The 23,941-nt window shown below is 53.3% G+C and overlaps 1 protein-coding gene and 1 pseudogene across 1 annotated transcript; one reads left to right on the forward strand and one right to left on the reverse strand.

Annotated features, from left to right (window-relative positions):
• Positions 1–7,357: 7,357 nt before the first annotated feature.
• Positions 7,358–7,758, reverse strand: LOC135887244 (ribonuclease-like; annotated as a pseudogene).
• Positions 7,759–15,398: 7,640 nt separating this feature from the next.
• Positions 15,399–15,851, forward strand: LOC135886356 (ribonuclease pancreatic-like). The gene has a single exon (XM_065414151.1). The coding sequence runs from the start codon at positions 15,399–15,401 to the stop codon at positions 15,849–15,851; it is 453 nt and encodes a 150-aa protein (XP_065270223.1).
• Positions 15,852–23,941: the final 8,090 nt, after the last annotated feature.

The raw sequence follows: 23,941 nt of genomic DNA on the forward strand, positions 1-23,941 counted from the left end.
GCCCTCACAGTTGAGAAGCGACTGGCGCTAGCCCTGTGGAAGCTTGCAACGCCAGACAGCTACCTGTGGTCACCTGTGCTCTCCACGCTGGGAAAACAGGAAATGAAATTCAAATGTTCGCGGGGCTTTTCCTGTCTACCTGGCCAGTGCATCCGAGTTCAGATTGCTGTCCAGAGCGGTCACAATGGTGCACTGCCTCATTTGCTCTGGTGGGTTTTCAATAAGTCCAATGATTCTTACATATATTGAGCAGCACCTAGTTTATTTAACCCGAAGGCGTTTTGCAAATAGGCCTTTGCCCCAGCATCTCCGGCTGGAGAGTGAGGGGGCCGAGTTAACCATAGTCCATTAACCTCACGTATGTCCAGGTGCTTTACTGGCCAGCCCCCAGTGGCAAAGAATACCCTTCTGAAGTCAGGGCCTCTTGCCCCTAGCTGGTGAAGAGACCCTCCTGCCGGGGTCAAACCGCATGTACCTTCCCTCTGCTCTGGCGCTGCTCCCTGGTGATATCCTTCTGCCGGTGGCAACAGCAGGTTCCCCTGGGACTTGGGGTGCATAGCGCCTCCCTTTCAAAGCAGCTTCCCCCGGGAGCTGCCTTCCTCAGTTTCCTTTCCTGGTGGTCCCCCACACTAGCTGCCCCCTGAAGAGACCTCCCCTTTGAAGCCTTCTCAGCCCATTTCCCAGGGGCTCTGCCTCTCCCCAGGACCCTCTGCTCCCTTAGCCAGCTCCTACTGGGAGTAGCTTTCTTTTCTCATGAGGCTTCCTTAAGGTGTCCATTGTCCTGGCTCCCAGCCCCTGCTGCTCTAACCACTAGACCCCACTCCGCTCCCAGAGCTGGGGAGAGAACCCAGGAGTCCCACCTCCCAGCCCCCCCTTGGTCTAATCCACTAGACCCTACTCCCCTCCTAGAGCCTGGAGAGGACCCAGGAGTCCTGGCTCCCAGCCCCCCTGCTCTAACCACTAGACCCCCACTTCCCTGCCAGAGCCAGGGGCTAGAACCCAGGAGTGTTTTTTTTTTTGACTGGGCCCAGCTCACTCTCTGCCGCAGGCTCTCGGCTCAGATGGGATGTTCCATTATTCCGTCTCATCCACCATCTCTCAAAGGGCTTGGCTGGAAGGCTTTTCAAGTCCCCCCTCCCCCCCCCCGTTCCACTTTCCCAGCCTCAGCCCTTGGCCCCAGGGTTGTGAGAGCTTCCCCTGGGTGTGCCATGCAGAACATGGAGGGGCACAGGGGGCAGTGTAATGTCCCATGTAGACAAGCCCTTTGACACTCTGTGACTCAGTTTCCCATCTGGGAAATGTGGCTAATGGCCAGAAACCTCAGATAGATGGATGTGGAGGTATTGGGTGGGGGACAGAGCTGAAGCCCCTCCAACAACTCTCACTGCACCTCTCTCACCCCGGCCTTTCCACCCCGCTCACCCCGGCTTTGTTCCAACACTTGCCCGCTCTGCTCCGACCCCCATGTACACACAGCTGCTGTGACTCCCCAACCCCTGCTCCTCCAGCACCCCTTCCACTGTGCTCATTGCGCCGAGTGTCCATCACATCCCCCTGTTGCTCTGACCCCCCCGAACACCCACTCTCCGCTCCTCTCAGCCACTCCATGCCCCTGGGAAGCAGGCTGGGCCCTGGGGAACTGGGGGTGGGGCCGTCAGGAGTCCATGAAAGGGGCAGGAGAGGGGAGACATAGAGCCTCTGCCCCAGAACTGGGCTAGTGAAAGGGGCAGGGGCACTACACACTTTTCTGCAGGCCGGGAGGCTGGGAGAGCTGCGAAGGGACCGGGGCACCTCGACAGGAAGGTCTCAGCTGGGCGAGATGCCCCCCCAGAGATGATACAGCCTGGGGCAATGGCAGGGCCTCCCAAAGGAGTCAGGGGGCCTGAGGCAAAGCGGGGGAGCTGCAGCGCTTGTACTCACCCGGCGGCGGTCCGGGTCTTCGTTGGCATTTCGGTGGCGGGGGGCCCTTCAGTCACTCCACATCTTCGGCAGCACTGAAGGGCCCCCCGCCGCCGAAATGCCACCGAAGACCCGGACTGCCACCGGGCCAGGGCTCGCGGGGCTCCTGTGGGGCCCTGGGCCTGGGGCAAATTGCCCCACTTGCATACCCCCCCCCCCGGACAGCCCTGGGCAATGGTGCTGAGATGTGGAAACTGCTCCAGGTGTCTCCCCAGGTGTTCCGAGCCCCCTGCCCACAGTCAGGGCTTCAGAGCCTGGGCCATGCACCGAGTGTGCCTGTTCTCAGCTCCCCACCCAGCTCCTGAGGCACATTTATGATCCCTGGCTCAGACCCCCATAGAGGGGCAGGGTCCCTGGATTCTAGCTTGGACATGAGGGGCTCCAGTATCCCCCAGCGGGGCAGCACACAAGAAGCATCTGACAGCTCCCCCAATACTTCTTACTCCACCTGCCACTCACCACTATTTTCCCCTCCCACGCCCCACCCCTCATCCCCACCCCCTGGCCTGTGCCCCCAAACCCCTCTCCCCTCCCTCACCACCTGCTCCTGTTTATCCCCCTCCCACTAATCCCCTCTCCTTGCTGCCACCCAAACCCTTTTTCTCCCTACTCCCCCCTCATGCCTCCCCACACTGCTCCACCTGTCCATATTCCCTGGCACTCCTCTGCAATGGGAGAAGGCTGGGAGGGGAAACTGAGTCATGAGCAGAGCAGTGACTTCCCAAGGCCCCACAGGAGCTCAGTGGCACAGCTGGGAGTCCAGGAGTCCTCTCATCGGGAGCCCAGAGTAACAGACACTTGGCTTTTGAGAGGACGGCGTTCTCCTGCAGCAATCCTGTAGATGTCCACGCGGGCAAAGGCAGTGACAAGTGACCCCCACCCCGAGGCGCTTCACCCGGGCTCCAGTGAGCACTGACCCCATAACCCGCAATGTACCAGCTCAGCGCTCTGAGTCACAGGGCGCATCCCCATTAATATTTCCCTCTCCCGTTGACCGCACTGAGCGTCGTGGGCCCTCTTCCATCTCCCGTCTCTGCCTCGGTTCCCCACGCCTGTGAGAAGGGGGTGAAGATTCTGGCCCGGTCTGTGTAAAGGGCTTGGAGGTGCCTGGCATGGATGCCGGATGCTGTATCACGGCAAGGGGGCACTGCTGTGGTGATGGCTGAATAAATGCCCTGCTGTTTGTGGGAGCTGCAGAGCCGGGGGTGAAAGGAGCAGGGGTAGGAGAATCCAGCTCTGCCTCTGCACTGCAAACCTGCCTGGACAAAGCCCCAGAGGTGGCTGTGGGGCACGGGGACCCTTCCAGCCCCATGGAAACTTTGGCTGCAAGCAGATGAGCCAGACCTCAGATGAAACCTCTCTGCTCCCAGATCCCCTCCCAGACTCACACCTGCAGCCAGGCAGACCCCGCTGAGCTGCAGCCACATTGTTATGCTTAGAAGAAGCACACGGAGTCTTTTAAAAGGGGATAAGGCAACACGCCGCATTTACTGAGAGTACAATTTAAGCATTGAAATCAGCATATGCTTCCATTCATAACTCCCCCCCCCAAAAAAACGGTTCTGCAGCTGGATCTTATAGTTACATCCTTAGTGTTGCGTGTTCAGTTTCAGTGGCCAGCTGAAACTGTACACGAGGGAGGGGAGCTGGGCTGTCGAATGCGTTTGAAGCTCCAGTGTTGATTCAGAACGAACCCAAAGTCCCATGGCCATACACCCTTCTTTTATAGTGATAACTTCCCATACAAGTCTCTGGACCTTGCTGTGTCACACCGGAGCTGTCAATCACGAGGGATTCAAGATTGCTCTGTTTAGCATTATTTTGAGTTGTTACTGGGAGGATCCGCAGCTGTTTCTTATCTCGACCCTCTGGCTCAACTCCTTATCTCGTCCTTCGGGGGTGCCTTTGCTTTAGGGTCGTCAATCTGCCATCCTGGATCGTTCCACTCCCTTGACCATCCAGGCCAGTTGTCCTGTCTCAGTTAATCACCACACGTTCTTCACTCACACGAACAGTAAATAAGGCAATTACAGCCATAAAACTTCTATCCTTCTAGAAACAATCCTTAACACAATCAGTAAAGAATAAACCCAGAACAATTTCTTCTTGCTAATTCAAAGCTAGCAAAATGGAGTATAAGGCAAAATAAACAAAATGGAGCACAATTTTACTTGAGACAATTTCTTCCCATTAGGCTTTTGTCCTACAACATGGCACCTGATACTCCGGAGATAAAAATCCCTGAAGCCCCTTCCCTACCCCCACTGAGCCACCCAGCTTATGGCCACAGAGAAATTGGTGTCACCTAGAGGGGAAAGGTCCTGTATCCCCTTCATAGCCAGCAAGAACCCATGCCATGGAGCAGGACTGGAGCTGGCATCCCAAAAGGGGAAGCGCCCCATATCGCATTCCTGACCATCACCCCCACCTCCCACAGCAGGCTCTATGGCCGGATTGGAGTCAGTCCTCACTAGATTCATCGATTCCAAGGCCAGAAGGGACCACTGTGACCATCTAGCCCGACCTCCTGGATCACACAGGCAGGAGACCTACCCCCAATAATTCCTGGAGCAGAGCTTTTAGAAAAACATCCCATCTTGAGTTAAAAATTGTGAGCAATGGAGCATCCACCACTACCCTTGGTAGATTGTGCCAATGGTTAATTACCCTCTTGCAGAGATGACCCGTGACTGCTGATACTGGGGTGGGGGAGGGCACAATGTAAAAGGGGGGCACCGTGACCACCACATATGTCACCTCTGGGAGAAACCTTCCTGCCCCACCTCCCCTGGGCCAGGGCAGCCAATCATGCCAGCTCCTGGGGGGCTGGGGCCACAAGCGCTGGGAGCACATGTCTCTGGGCTGGGCTGGGGATGGGGCTGGCCCTGGCCTGGGGAGATTCACAGCACCAGTGTCTCCCCGGAGCTCCTGCGCCTCCACAGACACCTCCTCAGGGGAGGGCTGCAGGCAATGCCCCTACCTCCAGCTGAACAGAGGGACCCTGCTCCCAGGGCCTTTCCCAGCAACTTCTGTTCAACCTGGGGACACCACTCTCTCCGTGCCAAAGTTTTGGGGGGGGGTGAGCATGGGCTCTGTCCGCCCACTGCCCCTCCCCCTGGCACATTTCTGGCTCACTCAGCCCCTGTTCCCGGCAGACGGGCCCAGTCGGGGAGCGGAAGGGGCGGGACAGAGCTGCTTCTCACACCACCTGAAGGTGGCCACTCAAGATCACTGCCTCTGTGCAGTGCCGCGGCTGCCTGAGAGAAAGCCCAGCTGGGGAGGTGGCAGCAGCCCACTCCCTCCACTCCCAACCTGGGCCTGGATGTTGGGGATAGGGGCTGAGCGAGCCAGAGCCCCCTGCTCCTCCACACATTTCCGGCTCACTTGGCCCTCTCTGTTAAACGTTTACACCTTCTTTCCAGTCTGAATTTGTCTACCTTCAACTTCCAGCCATTGGATCTTGTTATACTTTTCTTGACTAGATTGACAAGTCCATTATCAAATATTTGTTCCCTATATAGGGACTTATAAACTAAAATACAGTGTCAATGACCTAGGGCCGGATCTGTAGGGGGCACACACATTTTACCCCACTCCCTGCCCGCCAGAGCCAGCCAGTCCCCTTATGCTGAGACTATCTCTAAGCCAAGGGGAAGCCTTAAAAAGGGATGGACTTGTAAATCATTTCCCAACACACCCTCGCCATCCCACACACCCTTCTGTGGTTGGGGAGCTTGCAGCAGGAAGAAAGAGGGAGAGAGAAAAGTCTGATTTCTCTGCATCAAGTCCGGCACAACAGCAGACCCAGCCACGCTGCATTTGCAGAGGGTGGGGTGGGGGAGGGGAGGCTATACTGTATAATGGGCACTAGGGGCAGCAGAGGGTGGGGGTGGGGAAGGGTCCGGCTGTAGAATCTTGCCTGTATGCTCGGGGTTCTACTGATCGCCATATTTGGGGTCGGGAAGGAATTTTCCTCCAGGGTAGATTGGCAGAGGCCCTGGAGGTTTTTCGCCTTCCTCCGCAGCATAGGGCAGGAGTCGCAGGCTGGAAGATTCTGTTGTGGGTGGGTCAGCTTTTGTGGCCTGCATCATGCGGGAGGTCAGACTAGATGACCATATTGGTCCCTTCTGACCTTAAAGTCTATGAGTCTATGAGTCTATGTTTTATTGCAGGAGGCAGCCCAGTAACAGCATCCAGGGCTCCACCTAGTGCAATCTTTATGCCACATCACCAACCCAGAAAACGCAGCATTTATGATGATGATGATGATGTATTAATTGTATCACAGCAGTGTCTCAGGGTCGTGGTCATAGATCCGGCTCACATTATTACATACGGGCCACTAGAGGCAGCAGGGGCTGAGGAGTTGGGAAGGGGCAGCTATACTGTATAATGGGCACTAGGGGCAGCAGAGGGTGGGGGTGGGGCGGTTATACTGTATAATGGGCACTAGGGGCAGCAGAGGGTGAGGGTGGGGGAGGGGCGGCTATACTGTATAATGGGCACTAGGGGCAGCAGAGGGTGGGGGTGGGGAAGGGGCGGCTATACTGTATAATGGGCACTAGGGGCAGCAGAGGGTGGGGGTGGGGGAGGGGCGGCTATACTGTATAATGGGCACTAGGGGCAGCAGAGGCTGGGGGTGGGGGAGGGGCGGCTATACTGTATAATGGGCACTAGGGGCAGCAGAGGCTGGGGGTGGGGGAGGGACGGCTATACTGTATAATGGGCACTAGGGGCAGCAGAGGGTGGGGGTGGGGGAGGGGCGGCTATACTGTATAATGGGCACTAGTGGCAGCAGAGGGTGGGGGTGGGGAAGGGGAGGCTATACTGTATAATGGGCACTAGGGGCAGCAGAGGGTGGGGGTGGGGAAGGGGCGGCTATACTGTATAATGAGCAGTAGGGGCAGCAGAGGGTGGGGGTGGGGGAGGGGCAGCTATACTGTATAATGGGCACTAGGGGCAGCAGAGGGTGGGTGTGGGGAAGGGGCGGCTATACTGTATAATGGGCACTAGGGGCAGCAGAGGGTGGGGTTGTGGATAGGGCGGCTATACTGTATAATGGGCACTAGGGGCAGCAGAGGGTGGGGGTGGGGAAGGGGCGGCTATATTGTATAATGGGCACTAGGGGGCAGTAGAGGGTGGGGCGGGGGAGGGGCGGTTATACTGTATAATGGCCACTAGGGGGCAGCAGAGGGAAGGGTGGGGAAGGGGCGGCTATACTGTATAATGGGCACTAGGGGCAGCAGAGGGTGGGGGTGGGCAAGAGGCGGCTATACTGTATAATGGGCACAAGGAGCAGCAGGGGGTGGAGAAGGGATGGCTCTGCAGTATAATCGCACTCGGGGCAGCAGCAGAGCAGGGGCTGGGGGGACTGACCATGCTGTGCAATGGGCCCAGGCTATATTGATTTGTCGTGGTGCACAGGGACCCCCCACACACAGGCGATGCGGATGCGTTGGGTGCTGGTGTCTGCATTGTAGTTGCAGGGCGGTGTCTGTGATCCCCCCTGCAGCCGGCAGGTGGTGAGGGCGAAGGAGGCTTTGCTGTCTCGCAGGTCCCCACTCGCCGGGGTCCCCCCAGAGCCGCAGACAGTGGTGATGTTGACAGCTCTGGCATGGACGAAGGTGTTGGTGAACTTGCCCCGACGCTGCATTATCTGGTTGCAGTAGGTCCTGGAGTCCGGGGCACTGCTCTTTGGGTAATCAAGAACTTCTCATAGCGCGTCTCCCCCCTGGCCAGAGTCAGCCACGTGGCCAGCCAGACGAGCAGCAGTATCAGGTGGTGTCCCCTCTGGGCCATGGTGCCTCTGCCTCCGGATCACCCTTCAGTGGGGAGGAAAGGGAGGGATGGACATATGGGGCAGAGCGGAACTGTTTCCACCCTGGCCCTCCACCCGCTCATCTCATCCAGCCCGCCTGCCCCCGGTGAGCTCCTTGCAGATTGGTCCACAATTGTTGCCCTGGATTTGAGTGTTGTATGTACCCCAGAATGTGATCAAACTAATTGCAGCCATATTATGTGCATTCAGTCACCATGAATTAATGAAATAGAACACCACATACTGTTAAGGGTTAATTTGGAAACAGGCTTTTAGAAGCAAGGTCTTATCTGCAAATCAGCATGGGAGGAGGGGACAGACAAGTAAACACGTGAGACTGAAAACCTTGGTGGATGGAAGACCTTGAATCTGGGCTCCTCTGACATTAGAAGTTTATTGAAAGTTAGGGAAAGTGATGATCCAGTAGGGGTCGTTATGACCTGTGTATTTTGTAGAAGTTAGTTATAAAAGATTAGAGTGTACTTTGGAGCAGTGCTCTGAAGCCATCTTGAGAGACATTTTTCCTGACACCTTTTCTCCCTGGTGGGTGAGCAACTGGCCACTACAAACCTGCTGTTAATTACTCAGTACTGTTCCAGATGTTAGGTAAATATCTGGGATGTTCTAAGCCTATTGCTTATGTCTGTGTGTGCTTAAATCTAATGCACTGCACAGTGCACTTACTTCCATTTAATCCTTGATCAGACAGAATTGCTGTTCCTATTGATTTATTCCTGACACCGCCTGGAGTGAAACAGGTAAGTTACCCCGGCTGTGGGTTCTGAAAACCCTGGGTAACAAGGGGACCCAAGTAGCACTGGTCAGACAGTCAGCCCAGCTTTGCACAGCATGGGATGCTGAATGTCACCCCAGGTGCTCTCAGCCCAGTCTCTTTATTTTATTCCCCTTTAAATAAATAATTTAAAATGAGCCGATAGCCTGAGCTTCCCTCTCTACATGAACTGACCCAACCCCTCTCACCCGTTTTGCTTTTTGAAATTCTGCAGCTCACAGGTAAGATCTAAACTGGTGGAAACTCCTGCTCTAGTACTCAGCGGAGCCACAGTGGGGTCTGCTGAGCCCTCTGCTCGAAACTGTAGGTGACATGTTCTTCCCTACAGGCAGGAGTCCTGATTTCCAGCCCCACCACTGATCTAACCCATTAGACCCCATTCTCCTCCCAGAGCTGGAGATAGCAACCAGGAGTCCTGGGTCTCAGCTGCTCCAGCTTTAGCCACTTGAATTCAGGAGAACATCAGCTGACCCTCACGCTGAACATTGATGACCCTCCTCACCTGACCCCAGCTGGGTCATCAACTCACCTTGTCCTTGTGCTGGGGTTCCTGTCTGAGAGATGGATCCTGATCCCTGCTGAAATGAAAGCCACTGAGCCTCCTCCTGCTCTAGTCTGCATTATATGGAGCCCGGACGTGCAGGTGGCCAGTGAGATACGGAAGGTGACATTCAGCAAACAGAGCTGGTCACGAGAAGTTCCTACGAACTGGGAGTAAAAGCAAATAACCTGCCAGGTGGGCTGGGGGAGTGGAGAAATGACAGGTGTGTTGGCCAAGATGCGGGCTTCAAATAATTCTGCCAATGCCCCTTAATTCCAATGCACAGTCCCTGCTAGCCCAGCCCTGGGCTCCCCCAGCAATGCTGCTGCGCCTCACTCCCAGCACCCCAGACAGGGAAGGGAGTGAGCCGGAGGGCCTGGGGAGAAGAGAACAGGGGCCAGAGCGAAGTGGGGTGGGAAATGCGGGAAAGGATGAAGCACTCCCAGATGTACGGGGCTAAGGGGGGAGTTATGATTGTGACGTTGTGCAGTCTATATGGTTTTATAAAAATATGCTAATGACTGTGAATATAATGTAACTGGAATATGCTTCATGCAAAAGATCTCTTGTATGGTATCATTACAAAGCTTATAATCTACTGAGTGTGATCATCCTATTTGTATAAATGTATCACTCTTGTATCTGGGACTAGAAATATGAAATATAACTCTAAGGGCCTATTGTAATTATGCAAAGTGTGGGCCATTAATAGTGGTTTGGAATCTTAATGGCTCCCATCAACCAGGGCAATTGACTGGGGCTCTGTTTGCAAGCTTCCTGTGAGTCAGGCTGGGAGGAATGAAGGCATGGGGTCTTACAGTGACATGTGATCATGTCACCTGAACTGGAATCCATCTTTAACCTGGTGCTTTTACAGTGAGGGGGGGTGGAAACCCAGAGAGAGACAAAGGATTCCCGCCTTATGCAAAAGATATATAAAGGAGTGGAACAGAACAAAAGGAGGGAGAGGAGCCATCATGAAGAATCCCCTAGCTACCACCTGAGCTGGAACAAGAGCTGTACCAGGGGAAAGAATTGTGCCCAGGCCTGGAAGGTGTCCAGTCTGAGGAAAAAACTTACTGAAGCATCTCTGAGGGTGAGATTATCTGTATTCAGTTTGATTAGACATAGATTTCCGCATTTTATTTTATTTTGCTTGGTGACTTACTTTGTTCTGTTTGTTACTACTTGGAACCACTTAAATCCTACTTTCTGTATTTAATAAAATCACTTTTTATTTATTAAGTAACTGAGAGTATGTATTAATACCTGGGGGAGCAAACAACTGTGCATATCTTTTTATCAGTGTTATAGAGGGTGAACAGTTTACCCCGCATAAGCTTTATGCAGGGTAAAACGGATTTATTTGGGTTTAGACCCCATTGGGAGTTGGGCATCTGAGTGCTAAAGACAAGCACACTTCTGTGAGCTGCTTATAGGTAAATTTGCAGCTTTGGGGCAAGTAATTCAGACCCTGGGTCTTTGTTGGAGCAGACAGGAGTGTCTGGCTCAGCAAGACAGGGTGCTGGAGTCCCAAGCTGGCAGGGAAAGCAGGGGACAGAAGTAGTCTTGTCACATCAGGTGACAGCTCCCAGGAGGTTTCTGTGATCCAACCCGTCACAATGATGTGGAGCTGTCACAGGGGTTTCCACTACACCCCACTTGAAAGGCACTGACCCCACTCCCAAGTCCCATTGAGGCTATGTCTACACCACAGAGTTAAGTAATGCATGTTACGCCGACATTCATAAATGGATATAATTGCATCACTTGTGCATGGTCACACAACACTCCTCATCTTGGTGGAGCATGTGCACAGTTGTTGATCTAGCATCAAGAGAGAGAGCAGTGAACCATGGGTAGCTATCCCACTGTGCAACTCTCCACCTTCTGCTGCTAGGAGTTGTGGGAATGGATTGCAGTGCATCAAGGATGTAGGCTCACCCTCCCATGATGCAGTTTTTTCTGTCCCATCATTCCTTAGGCTCTGACTACATTTTGTGCCGTTTTTCAACAGCCCCTGTAAACTGTGCACCCAGCATCTCTGCCTGAAAGCATGGATCCTGCACTGCTCACCAGTCTTGTGATAAGTGTTATGAACACAACACAGCTGATTATGCAGTATTTCATGAGCTGCAAACCTGAACAAGAATCCACGGTGCCTGCCCTGCTGAGTGCCATGGAAAGAAACAACACCAGATTACTTTTGGCATTCACGAAGCAGCTGCACATGATGGACTGTCGCTATTGGGCTCAGGAAACAAGCACTGAGTGGTGGGATCGCATCGTTATGCAGGTCTTGGATGATGAGCAGTGACTTCAAAACTTTTGGACGTGCAAAGTCACCTTCCTGGAACTGTGTGCAGCAGGGCCGGATTAACCTTTTGTGGGCATAGCGCCAAACATATTTGTGGGCCCTCATGGAGGCAATGGAGCATGGCGCAGGGAGGTCAGTGTGACGTTGCTCTCTATATGATTTTATGAAAATATGCTAATAAGTGTGAATATAATGTAACTGGAATATGCTTCATGCAAAAGGTGTCTTGTAAGGTATCATTACAAAGCTTATAATCTACTGGGTGTGTTCATCCTATTTGCATGTATGTATCAATCTTGTATCTGAAACTAGTAATATGAAATATAACTCTGAAGGCCTATTGTAATTATGCAAAGTGTGGGCCATTAATGGTGGTTTGGAATCTTGCTGGCTCCCATCAACCAGGACAATTGCCTGTGGATGGCTCTGTTTGCTTGCAGGCCTTCCTATGAGTCAGGCTGGGAGGAATGAGGGCTTGAAGTCTTACAGTGACATGTGATCATGTCACCTGACCTGGAATCCATCTTTAACCTGGTGCTTTTCCATTTAGAAGGAGGGATGGGAACCCAGAGGGACAAAGGATTCCCGCCTTGTGCAAAAGATATATAAGGGAGTGAAACAGAACAAAGAAGGCTGCAGTCATGAGAAATCCCTTAGCTACCACCTGAGCTGGAACAAGGGCTGTCCCAGGGGAAAGAATTGTGCCCAGACTAGGAAGATGTCCAGTCTGTGAACATGAAACAATGGGTGTTACCATACACACTCTAACGAGAGTGATCAGTTAAGGTGAGCTCACCCATTGTTTCATGTTCTCTGTGTATATATATATATCTTCCTACTGTATTTTCCACTGCATGCATCCAATGAAGTGGTCTGTAGCCCACAAAAGTTTATGCTCAAATAAATTTGTTAGTCTCTGAGGTGCCACAAGTACTCCTGTTCTTTTTACGTATACAGACTAACACGGCTGCTACTCTGAAAACAGTCTTATTAATCTCTCCTCATATGGAAGCTGTTCCACACCCCTAATCATTTTTGTTGCCCTTTTCTGAAACTTTTCCAATTCTAATATATCTTTTTGAGATGGGGTCACCAGATCTGAGGGGAGGGGAACAAGGTGTGTAGTCATATAAAGGAGTTAATACTTTACATTTCATATGTTTGAGCTGTTTTTCCATCTTTTCTGTATCTTTAATGAAAGATTAAAAGGATTGTCAATGGTGCATTTGCCATGGGACTGGGCAGGCCTAGGGCTCTGGAGACCAAACCCCGAACCTTATTTAACACTGTTAAATCCTGGACAGTGACAGGGTCATGTTAACACCATCAACTCTCTGGGTCCATATATGCCATCTAAATTACTGCAACAGAGCCCAGGGCTGGGATAGCAGGGGCTGTGGGTCAGGATTGTGGGGCACTGGCAGAGCTGTTAGTTTCTGGGCTAGGACTGTATTAGGAAGGTGCCAGTGGGTCAGGACTCAGGGTGCGTCTACACAGCAAATGAAGGTGTGATTGCAGCATTCCTACACTAGCTTTAATCTAAGAGGCATGGGTAACAATAGCTGTGGGGACATTTTGACATGTACTGTAGCATGGGTTGGGAACCAGAGTTCCCATTGTTCCTGGTGAACTGGTACTGGGGCAGCTACCCCACAGGGAATTTTGTGCCACCTGGTATTGTTGCCCACACTATCTAGGTTAAAGCTGGAACAGCTCTACTTACCCGCACTACAATCGCACCTTCACTTGATGGGTAGATGCACACTGAGATGTTTATGTGGAGCCCAGGTCTCTAGCAGGACATGTGCTGTTTGTTCCTCACCCATGCCCTGCCTTCTATGCCAATGTTTTTAATTGCCAGAATCAGGAAATTGTCCTTACCTAATTGTTTATTGGGTTTCCCCCTCCCACTCCATATCCGGCTGGGCTCTATATAACCTGCTCCAAGATGGGAAGGAGGATCAGGGTGCGGTTCAGCTCAGAAGAGGCTGGGATCCATCACTCTGACGACAAGGAAAAAACAAGACTTGGGTAAGCTGCAAGAGATTCCACCAGCTGGGATAGAGGAGAAAACAATGTCACATTGGGATTGCAACTGCAGGGTTTGTTTTCAGGGAGAACATAAGAATAGCCATACTGGGTCAGATGAATGATACACCTAACCCAAGAGCCTGTCTTCTGATGGGGCCAATGCCAGATGTTTCAAAGGTAATGGGCAGAACAGGACAATTGTTGAGTGATCCATTCCCTGGTGTCCAGTCCCAGCAACTGGCAGTCAGGGGCTTAGGGACACCCAGAGCATGGGGTTGCATCCCTGACCATCTTGGCTAATAGCCATTGATGGACCTATCCTCCATGAACTTAAATAATTCTTTTTTGAACCCAGTTATACATTTGGCCTTCACAGCATCCCCTGATAACAAGTTCCACAGGTTGACTGTGTGTTATGTGAAGACGTATTTCTTAATATTTGTTTTAAACCTGCTGCCTATTAATTCCATGGGTTGACTCCTGGTTCTTGTGTTATGTTAAGGGGAAATAACACTTCCCTATTCATTTTCTCCGCCCCATTCGTAATTGTATAGACCTCAGTCATATGCCCCTTTAGTCATCTCTTTTCCAAGCTGATCAATCCCAGTGTTTTTAGTCTCTCCTCCTAAGGAAGCTGTTCCATACCCCTAATCATTTTTGACAGGTTTCAGAGTAGGAGCCGTGTTAGTCTGTATCCGCAAAAAGAACAGGAGTACTTGTGGCACCTTAGAGACTAACAAATTTATTTGAGCTCAGATACACTTGTTAATCTCTAAGGTGCCACAAGTACTCCTAATCATTTTTGTTGCTCTTTTCTGTACCTTTTCCAATTCCAATATATCATTTCTGAGATGAGGGCGACCAGATATGCACACAGTATTCGAGATGTGGGTGTACCATGGATTTATACAGGGGTATTACGATATTTACTGTTTAAACATCTATCCCTGTCCTAGTGGTTCCTAACATTCTGTTTGCTTTTTTGACTGCTGCTGCACATTGAGCAGATATTTTCAGAGAACTCTTCACACTGACTCCAAGATCTCTTTCTTGAGTGGTAACAGCTAATTTAGACCTCATCATTTTGTATGTATAGTTGGGGTTATGTTTTCCAATGTGCATTGCTTTGCATTGATCAACCCTGAATTTCATCTCTTACTTTGTTACCCACTCACCCAGTGTTGTGAGATCCCTTAGTAACTCTTCACAGTCTGCTTTGGACTTAACTAGCTTAAATAATTTTATGTCATCTGCAAACTTTGCCACCTCACTGTTTACACCTTTTTCCAGATCATTTATGAATATGTTGAACAGCAGTGCCCAACAGATCCCTGGGCAATCCTGCTATTTACCTCTCCATTCTGAAAACTGATCATTTATTCCTACCCTTGGTTTCCCATTGTTTAACCAGTTACTGATCCATGAGAGAACCTTCCCTTTTATACCATGATTGTTTACATTGCTTAAAGGCCTTTGGTGAGGGACCTTTTCAAAGGCTTTCTGATGTCAAAGGCAGCATGTTCTAGTGGTTAGAGCTGTGGGGGTAGGGTGCTGGGAGACAGGGCTCCTGGGTTCAACCTCCACCTCTGGGTGGGGAATGGGAAACAGTGGGTTACAGATGGGGGGCTGATTTCAGTAGGGGGCTTTGCAGCAGCTGGCCCATTGGAGGTCCCATCTTGGCCAGAGTCTGAAACTCAGGACACCTGATTTCTATCCCTCGGACTGGGAGGAGAGTAGGGAAGAGTAGGTTAGAGGAAGGGGCCCTGATCTCAGTCAGGGTCCGTGAAGCATCTGGCAAAATTGGGTTCATACAACGGGAGGTGATCACGGGAGGGGTTGGGCCCAGGAGGCTCCATGGAGGAAGCCAACCCCACTCTGCGCTATCTCCATCCATCCTCCCCTCTCCCCACTGCAGGTCGACCCAGTGACAGGCACGGTCATGGTCCCAAGCAGACTCCACCCTGTGTTCCTGCTGCCCCTCATCCTGCTGGCCGCCTGCCTGGCTCTGGCCAGCGGGCAGCCATGGAAGGATCTGAATGACAAATTCAATAAGAAACACGTGGACAATACAACATCCCCAGCCACCATGCCTGCTGACTACTGTGAAAAGATGATGAGGGCCCGAAAAATATACTGGAATCTGCTCCACACCTTCATCCATGCATCCATCCCATCCATCAACAACATCTGCTTTGAGGGGATACCCATCCAGGGCGGCCTACGCAAGAGCAAAAATTTCGTCACCATCACCCAATGTTTATTTAAGCCTGACCCGAAATTGCCGACGTTCTCTTACACTGGGACAGGGGTTTCAAAGCAAATTGTCATTGGCTGCTGGAAGAGGCTCCCTGTGCTCTATGTGGAGGAGGCACTGGGTGCAGTCTGGGTGTAGAGAGCAAGCAGGGGATGCTTCCACACCAGCCGTGGCATCCGGCTCCTCACCCACCTCTGAACACTGGTCACTCTCTCCTGCCCCTAGTGCCCATTATACAGTATAGCCACTCCTTCCCCACCCCCACCCTCTGGCGCCCATATTTTTCATTATATATTAAAGCCAGCAATTACCTATCTTGCACTCCCTGCTGCCACATAGTGGCCAACTAACTCCCCATACTTTAATTAAGGATTATCCATCAGTTCACCCCGCTGGTATTGTGTATTCAATCTGATAATGGATAATCCTCATATTCCTCACAATTACCTGTTATTTCTCATTGTTCTTTTCATCGTTTTTGAACATTTCTCCTCAGTCTGCAACTCTCTGGGCTCCCTACACTTAATAAAACCTGATACTGGCATAGCAATCACTGGCTTGTTGTGTGAGATTGGGGATAGTAAGAACATAAGCCAGTGAAGACGTAATGAATGTGCTGGAAATGTTTTGTGGTTTTCCCACGAGGTTCTCTGTGCTTGCAAGCCCAAGCTCAACATTTTTCCTAGTGTCGGGAATAGAACCCATGAGTCCTGACTGCTACCTCTGGGCGTGCTCTGACCCATTACATCCCACTGCCCTCCAAGCATTGGGAAATGGACCCAGGAGTTCTGAATCTTCATCCACTCTCTTCTAACCAATCAGATCCCACTCCTCTCCAAGGATCAGGGTTCAAAACCAGGAGTTCTGATTCCCATCCTCCCTTGCTTTAACCCAGTAGACCCCACTCCCCTCCCAAAATCAGAACCCACACAACAGATATAAACCTTCATCCTTCAGATCACGAGCTAGTCACTAACTGAGGGTGGTCAGGAAGAAACAGGAGTTGGGATTCCTAGCTTTACACCTTAGCCTTTTAAGCTGGTTGCTGTAGGCTCCAGTTTCTTTAGGGTCACACCATCCAAGCCCACCACTGCCAATGTCCAAACCTATTAGCCACTCACAGAACCTCGTGTGAAGAGGACAAGGGGTGAACATAGAGTTTGAGAGGAAGGTGTCACCCTGTGAAGCAGGACTTTCTAATGCAACCCCATCTTCTGTTTCCCTTGGATACTCCAGTTCTGAACCCCCTTTACGTTTCTCTAATTCACTCCAGCTCTGCCACCCCATTGAGACCTCCAAAAAGCATCCCTCCCAGGACTTTCTAAATCACTCTGACCCTGGGACAAACCCTCTGCTCCTTCTCTCTATCTCTGCATTTAGGAAGAGGCTGGAGACAATTTGCAATATTGTTCCTCTTTGCAAAAAACCTGCATCCATCAGGGATTTAAACCTAGGCCCTCACACACTGGCTGCAAGAGTCACATGCTTAGACCAACCAGGGCCGGATTAACTTTTTGTGGGCCTGGCACCAAACATATTTGTGGGCCCCCCTGGGGAATAATTGTAAAAGGGGCCGGGGATAAAAGCACAGTGGGGCAGGAGCTAGGGTTGGGCTCTGGAGCAAGGGAAGGATCGGGGTAAACTGCAAGCACAGCAGGGCTGGGGAGGGGGTAAACAGGATCCCCCCCGCCCACATGGAGCGGGTACCTACCTGGTTCTAGCCCATTCTCTTTGTCTCTCTCTGCATCGAGCTGCCCCTCCTCCCACAGCAGCATGACAGGTTCTCTTGCAGCCCTCTGGGGTGGGTGTTGCGAGTGGGAGGAGCAGAGGTTAATGTGGTTACTCCTATAACCAGACATTTAGTTTCCAGTCAGCACTGCTAACCAGACACTCAGGTCCCGTTTTCTACTGGAGTTTCCAATCTAAAACTGGATCCCTGGCAACAGGGCTGCCAGAAAAGCCTGAGGGGGGGAGGCGGGGCAAACAATCATTTTTAAAAGTAAGAGGGCTAAGCCTTAAGGGGGGGGCAAGTGGTGGGTGGGCTAGGGAGTGGAGAGGAGCTAGTGGGCAGGGCCATGTCTGCTATACTGCCCAGGTAGGTTGGAGTCTGTGGGGATCAGCTGACACAGCATCCAGGGCCGGTGCAAGGATATTTTGCACCCTAGGCGAAACTTCCACCTTGCAGCCCCTCTACCCCCCCACCCCCCGGAGCATCGCTTATTATAAATTTTCAAAAATGAATACAGTGGAGTCACATCTTACGCGGGGGTTAAGTTCTAAGGTCAACGTGTAAGAGGAAAATCGCGTATAGTGAAAATTACCATAAACTACGGTACACACAGTATACTTAGTATACACTGTCTACACTAGAACGGGGTCCTCAACCTACGGCACGCGTGCCAAAGGTGGCACGCGAGCTGATTTTTTTTTTTAACGGCAGGCTGCGGGTCCCGGCCATCGCGGAGCCTGCTGCCAGCCTGGGGTTCCGTTCACTCAGCTGCCAGCCGGGGTCCCAGCCGGCGACTCCGCTCAGCCTCCTGCCATTCACCTAGGCCAGCAGGAAGCTGATCAGGGCTGGTGGCTGAGACCCTGGATGGCAAGGGGCCGGCGGCCGGGACCCCAGACCGGCACCAGACTGAGCTGCTCAGCCCGTTGCCAGTCTGGGGTGCTGTCTGCTGGCTCCTGCTAGCCAGGGTCCCAGCCGCTGGCCCCGCTCAGCCTGCTCAGCCCACTGCCAGCCAGGGTCCTGGCTGCCGGATCCGCTCTGCCTCCTGGTGGCCTGGGTGAACGGAACCCCAGCCCAGTAGGAGGCTGAGCGGGGCCGGTGGCCAGGACCCCGACTGGCAAGGGGCTGGCAGCCAGAACTCCAGACTGGCAGTGGGCTGAACGGGGCCAGCGGCTGGGACCTCAGCCTACTGCCAGCCGAGGTCCCAGCTGCCGGCTCCGCTCAGCCTCCTGACAGCCTGGGTGAACGGAACCCCAGGCCGGTGGACGGAACCCTGGGTGAACGGAACCCCAGACCGTTCACCCAGGCCAGCAGGAGGCTGAGCGGAGCCGGCTGGGACCCCAGTAGGCTGAGCGGGCTGAGCGGGGCTGGCAGTTGGGACCCCGGCTGGCAGGAGCCAGCCCACTGCTGGCCCTGCTCAGTCCGCTGCCAGCTAAGTGAACAGAACCCCAGGTCGGCAGCAGGCTCAGCGGCAGCTGGGACCCGCAGCCTGCCATTAAAAGAAAATCGGCTTGTGTGCCACCTTTGGCATGCGTACCGTAGGTTGAGGACCCCTGTTCTAGTGTATACTGTGCTTTATGGTAATTTTCACTATACGCGATTTTCCTCTTACGCGGTGATTTTACAACCTAACCACCGTGTAAGATGTAAAAAAAAAATTTGGGGCACCGCTTTTTGGCAGCCCCAAATCGTGGCGCCCATGGCGGTCGCCTAGTTCGCCTAGTGGTTGCACCGGCCCTGACAGTATCCCCAGCCCAGGTGACGTGACAGCCAGGGGTAGATTTAGAGTTACTGGGGCCCCCCAGCCCTGTGCTCAGCTTCATTTTGGGGGCTCCTCCTGGGGACCCAGCCAAGAAAAAGAACATTCTCTCTTATCTCCCCCTGCCCCCATTTTTCATTCTTTTTTTCTTCATCCTCCTCCCATAAGTAATAGCAAGTAAATGAAAATAAAGTGAGGTACCTTGATTGTTCTTGTAGTCGAACTTATTTTTCCACAGACCACTTGAAAATCACGGAGGGTCTCGACAGACCACTTAATGATCTTTCCAAATATTGTAAAAAAATGTTTGGGTATAGGGTCTGGTCAGGAGCTAGGGCAAGGGAGGGGGTTCAGGTTTGGGGCAGGAGGTGGGGTGTGGAGCGCTTACCTGGGGCAGCTCCTGTTTGGTTCTCAGGATGGGGGTGGGGATGTGGGGGGGGTTCAGGAGTCAGGGAAGGAGGCTGGGTGTGTGAGGGGGGATGCAGGAGTCAGGGCTGGGGGCTGGGGGTGTGTGAGGGGTGAAAGGGGGTGCAGGGGGCTGGGGAGGTGTGTGGGGTGCAGGGGTCAGGGAAGGTGGCTGGATGTGTGTGAGGGGGTGTTGAGGAGGTGTGAGGGGAGTGCAGGGGGCTGGGGGTGTATAGGGGGTGCAGGAGTCAGGGCAGGGAGCTGGGTAGGTGTGAGGGGAGTGCAGGGGTCAGGACAGGGGGCTGGATGTGTGTGAGGCAGTGCAGGGGGCTGGGTGTGTGGGGGGTGCAGGAGTCAGGGTAGGGGGCTCGGGGTATGTGAGGGGGTGCAGGGGGCTGGGGGGTGCAGGGGTTAGGGTGGGCAAGGGGCTGGGGGGGTGGGCTAGGGTTGTGGGGGTGCTCACGCAGGGGGCTGGAGGGGGTATGCCCCAATTCCAGCCTCTTCCCCAAGGCCTCATTCCCGCCTCTTCTCCTCCTCCTCTCTGGAGGAGCGTGCTGCGGCTCGCTCCTCCTCCCCCCTCCTGCCGGCAAGGAGCTGATCCAGCTGATATGCAGCAGGCAGGGAGGGGGGAATGTAGCACGCTGGGGAAAGAGGCGGGGGAGGGCCTCACCCCCGCCTCTTCTCCTCCTCCTCCCTGGAGCGGCGTGCTGCGGCTCCCTCCTCTCCCCTCCTGCTGGCAAGGCTGTACCAGCTGACCGGCGGCGGCGGGGGGAGAGGGAATGTAGCATGCTGGGGGAAGGGGCAGGGCAGGAGCCAGGCTTCCAGCAGAGGCTGCCACGGAGCCGCAGCAGCCCGTAGCATCAAGCTTCTCTGACCCTACAGGAGAGAGCGGGGGGCGGAGAAGAGCGCGCCGGGGCCCCTTTCAACCATGGGCCCGGCGCCAGTGGTGCCATTGTAAATCCGGTATTGGTATGCAGAGCCCGCCCCAATTCTGAGGCACAAGGACACCAAAATGAGAGCTGCCCTCTCAGTGGAGAAGCACGTAGCGATCGCTGTGTGGAAGTTGGCAACTCCAGACTGCTACCAGTCAATCATGAATCAGTTTGGAGTTGGGAAGTCCACCATGGGGGTTGCATTCACACAAGTGTGCATGGCCATTACTCGCATCCTGCTATGAAGGACTGTGATTCTGGGAAGTGTGTGAGAAATTGTGGATGGCTTTGTGGCAATGGGATTCCCTAACTGCAGGGGGGTGATAGATGGCACACATATTCCAATTTTGGCCCTGGAGCATCTTGCAACAGAGTACATCAAGAGAAAGGGCTACTTCTCTATGGTATTGCAGGTGCTTGTGGATCACCGGGGCCATTTCACTGACATCAGTGTGGGGTGGCACATCTTCAGGAACACTGGTCTGTAGAGAAAGCTGCAAGCAGGGACTTCCTTTCCGGACCAGAAGATTCCAACAGGGGAGGTTGAAATGCCTACAGTGAGCCTGGGAGACCCAGCCTACCCCTTACTCCCTTGGCTCATGAAGCCTTACACTGAAAACCTTTACAGCAGCAAGTAAATTTCAACAACAGGCTGAGCTGGTAGAGAATGACCACTGAATGTGCGTTTGGCAGATTAAATGGTCGCTGGCACTGCCTTTATGGCAAGTTAGACGTCAACAAGGGAAATATGCTCCTGGTCATAGCAGCCTGCTGCACTCTAAATAATATTTGTGAAACTGAAGGGGAAAGTTTCGCCAGGGGTGGAGCATTGAGGTGATCACCTGGTGGCTGATTTTGAGTAGCCATATACCAGGGCTATTAGAGGGGCTCAGAGGGGGCTGTAGTGAGGCCGAGTGGCCTCCCTCCCCATTGGAGAGAGAGGGACCATTACACTCCCCTTGGAGGGCGAAGCCTAGATCGCCCCGCCCCCTCGCCGGAAGTACCGGGGTGTGGCCAGAAGTATAAGAGGCAGGCCCGGCAGCACAGTTGCGGGGGAGCCTGCGGAGGAGAAGGACACTCTGCTGGTTCTGCCGCGTCCCAGAGGGGAACCGACACCTGGCTGTTCCCGATCCCCAGATGTCAATGAGGACTGGCCCAGAGTTCCTGCCGCCGTGTACCCCGAGGAACCGGAAGAGGCCTGGAGGCCACAGGTACCGAACCTCGGGGAGGCAGGAAGTGGCCCGGGAAATCCATGGAGCAGCCGGCTGCCGAGCCAAGTATGCCTCAGTCAGCGTGTTGCGGCTGGATCCCTGCCGATGCAGGGGCAGCCAATCCTGCCCTGCCTGGGCCCTGAGCTGGGACGCGGTGGAGTAGTGTGGGCCCGCGTACCCCCTGCCACCCCACCCTGGGGTGGCTGACTTCCTACACTGTGCAGTGAAGTGCTACCCCTGAAGAAGGAGCCTCCCTTACCAGCTCCCTTATAGACTATTTGTTTGCTGGCTGCCTGAGCCTCCTCAAGCCTAGGCCCCCACCACCGTCATAGACTCTGTTTAAGGGCTGGCAGCTTGAGCCGCCCAAACACAGGCTAAAGCCTGACGGTGACTATTGGTTATCCAGCCCTATTGTGGGCTCCTGACGGTCCTGAGGACTCTGGTCGTAGCCAGTCAGGACCAGACTGAGAGGCCTCCCTCCCCACGGGAGAGCGAGGGACCATTACAGGGGGTTATTTGAATCAGGGAGGATTTGAAGCAGGATTTTGACAATGAGCCCCAGAAATCTGTCTTTATGTAATGCATTCTGCCAGGCTTTGTTTACTTACCTCCTGGAATGACCCTTGTCCTGATTGCTTCCTGAGTGTGATTTGTAGTCTGCAAATGTGCCAGTTGCCACCGTGTAGGCATTCCAGCAGCAACCACCGTGTGTAGGAGAAAAAGAAAGATTTTTTTTTAAAATATGAGTACCTTTTTATTAAACAGCAATAACCAATACACAGACTTCAAAATCTTGCAAGGGCCATGACACTGAGGAGCAGTTGGAGGCTCTCCTAGCTGTATGTAAGTCCAGCTGTCACTAGCAAACCTGTCCAAAGGGATGGAGTGAAAGGGGAACTGCGACAGGCCAGGAACATGCAAAGAATCTGAGCAGAGATTTTGGGGAGGGCATGGCATGTAGTTCTGTATGGGCAGCAGGGGGAGGTGAGCATGCATGTGTTCTGCCTGCAGCGCAGTTACGAACTTCAGCATCTGTTTGGTCTTCCATCAGTTTTATCATGCGCTCCCGCCCCTCTAAAATATGAGCCTGGCCCTGCTTCCTCTCCTCTCCCCTTCCTCAATTTTTCATGAATTGTCTCTCTGCACACCCTGTGATCATGTTCTGCAGCACCAGATGGTTGGAGAGCCCTCCTTATTCCTCCTGGGCTGCCTCCCATAGGCGACGCATAATGAAGACTGGGAGAGGCTAAGCCTCCCCAAACCTCATGCCACTGGGGTGGGGGGCAGTGGTAGATTACCCCAGGGGCCCTGGCCAATTTGGTGCCCCCAGAAAAATCTCCCCCCCTCCACCGCCCTGGGGCTAAAGGAGCTCTCACTCCCTGCCGTGGCCCGAGGGTCACAATGTTGGCACAGATGTCTGTGTCAATGTTTACGGTCTCCGGGCCACAGCGGGATGCAGGGGGTGGGGTGGGAAGAAGTGAGCAGGGGCAGGACCTAGGGGGAAAAGGCAGAGTTGGGGCAGAGCCGGAGATGGAATGGGGGCAGGGCTGTGGGGAAGGGGCGGAATGGGGTGGGGCCATGGGCGGGGGCCTAGGGCAGAAAGGGCAGGGAATCAACCAGAAGAGGTGGGACCTCCCCAAGTGGGAGCTTCACCAACTGCCTATGCCGTCTCCTTATCTGATGGAGGTGCTCCACTGGTGTGTATGGGGTTCCCCTCAAGGGCACATCTGCAGAAGCACAAGAAACAATAAACAGAGGCAGTATTGTGAGTGCACTCACAACATTGAATCATCAAGAATCGTGTCCCTAGCCTCTGTTTGCCAGAAGCTGGGAACGGGCGACAGGGGATGGATGATTACCTGTTCTGTTCATTCCCTCTGGGGCACTTGGGCCACTGTTGCAAGTCAGGATACTGGCTAGATGGACCCTTGGTCTGACCCAGTAGGCCCATTCTTATGTTCTTATAATAGTTGCATACACCTCTTTCTCACTCTCCTTGGGCAAGCACACAGCACGGTGAGTGCCCTAAACATGGTGAGTTTGGCCCAGGGAGGGGGAGAAGGTCCAAGATGGGGCAAAGGGTCTAGGTGGATATTTAAGGAGATCATTGCAAGCACCTAGGGACACTATTGTGAATTCTGCCACCATTTTCCAAAGGTGGGGGTCATTGAAGCCAATATCTCACTCCTTAGGGT

This window comes from Emys orbicularis, chromosome 12 (assembly GCF_028017835.1).
Source record: "Emys orbicularis isolate rEmyOrb1 chromosome 12, rEmyOrb1.hap1, whole genome shotgun sequence".
Taxonomy (NCBI): domain Eukaryota; kingdom Metazoa; phylum Chordata; order Testudines; family Emydidae; genus Emys; species Emys orbicularis.

Bases quoted from the DNA above. Each gene is read 5' to 3' on its own strand.
- LOC135886356 (XM_065414151.1), top strand. From the start codon at position 15,399: ATGGTCCCAAGCAGACTCCACCCTGTGTTCCTGCTGCCCCTCATCCTG.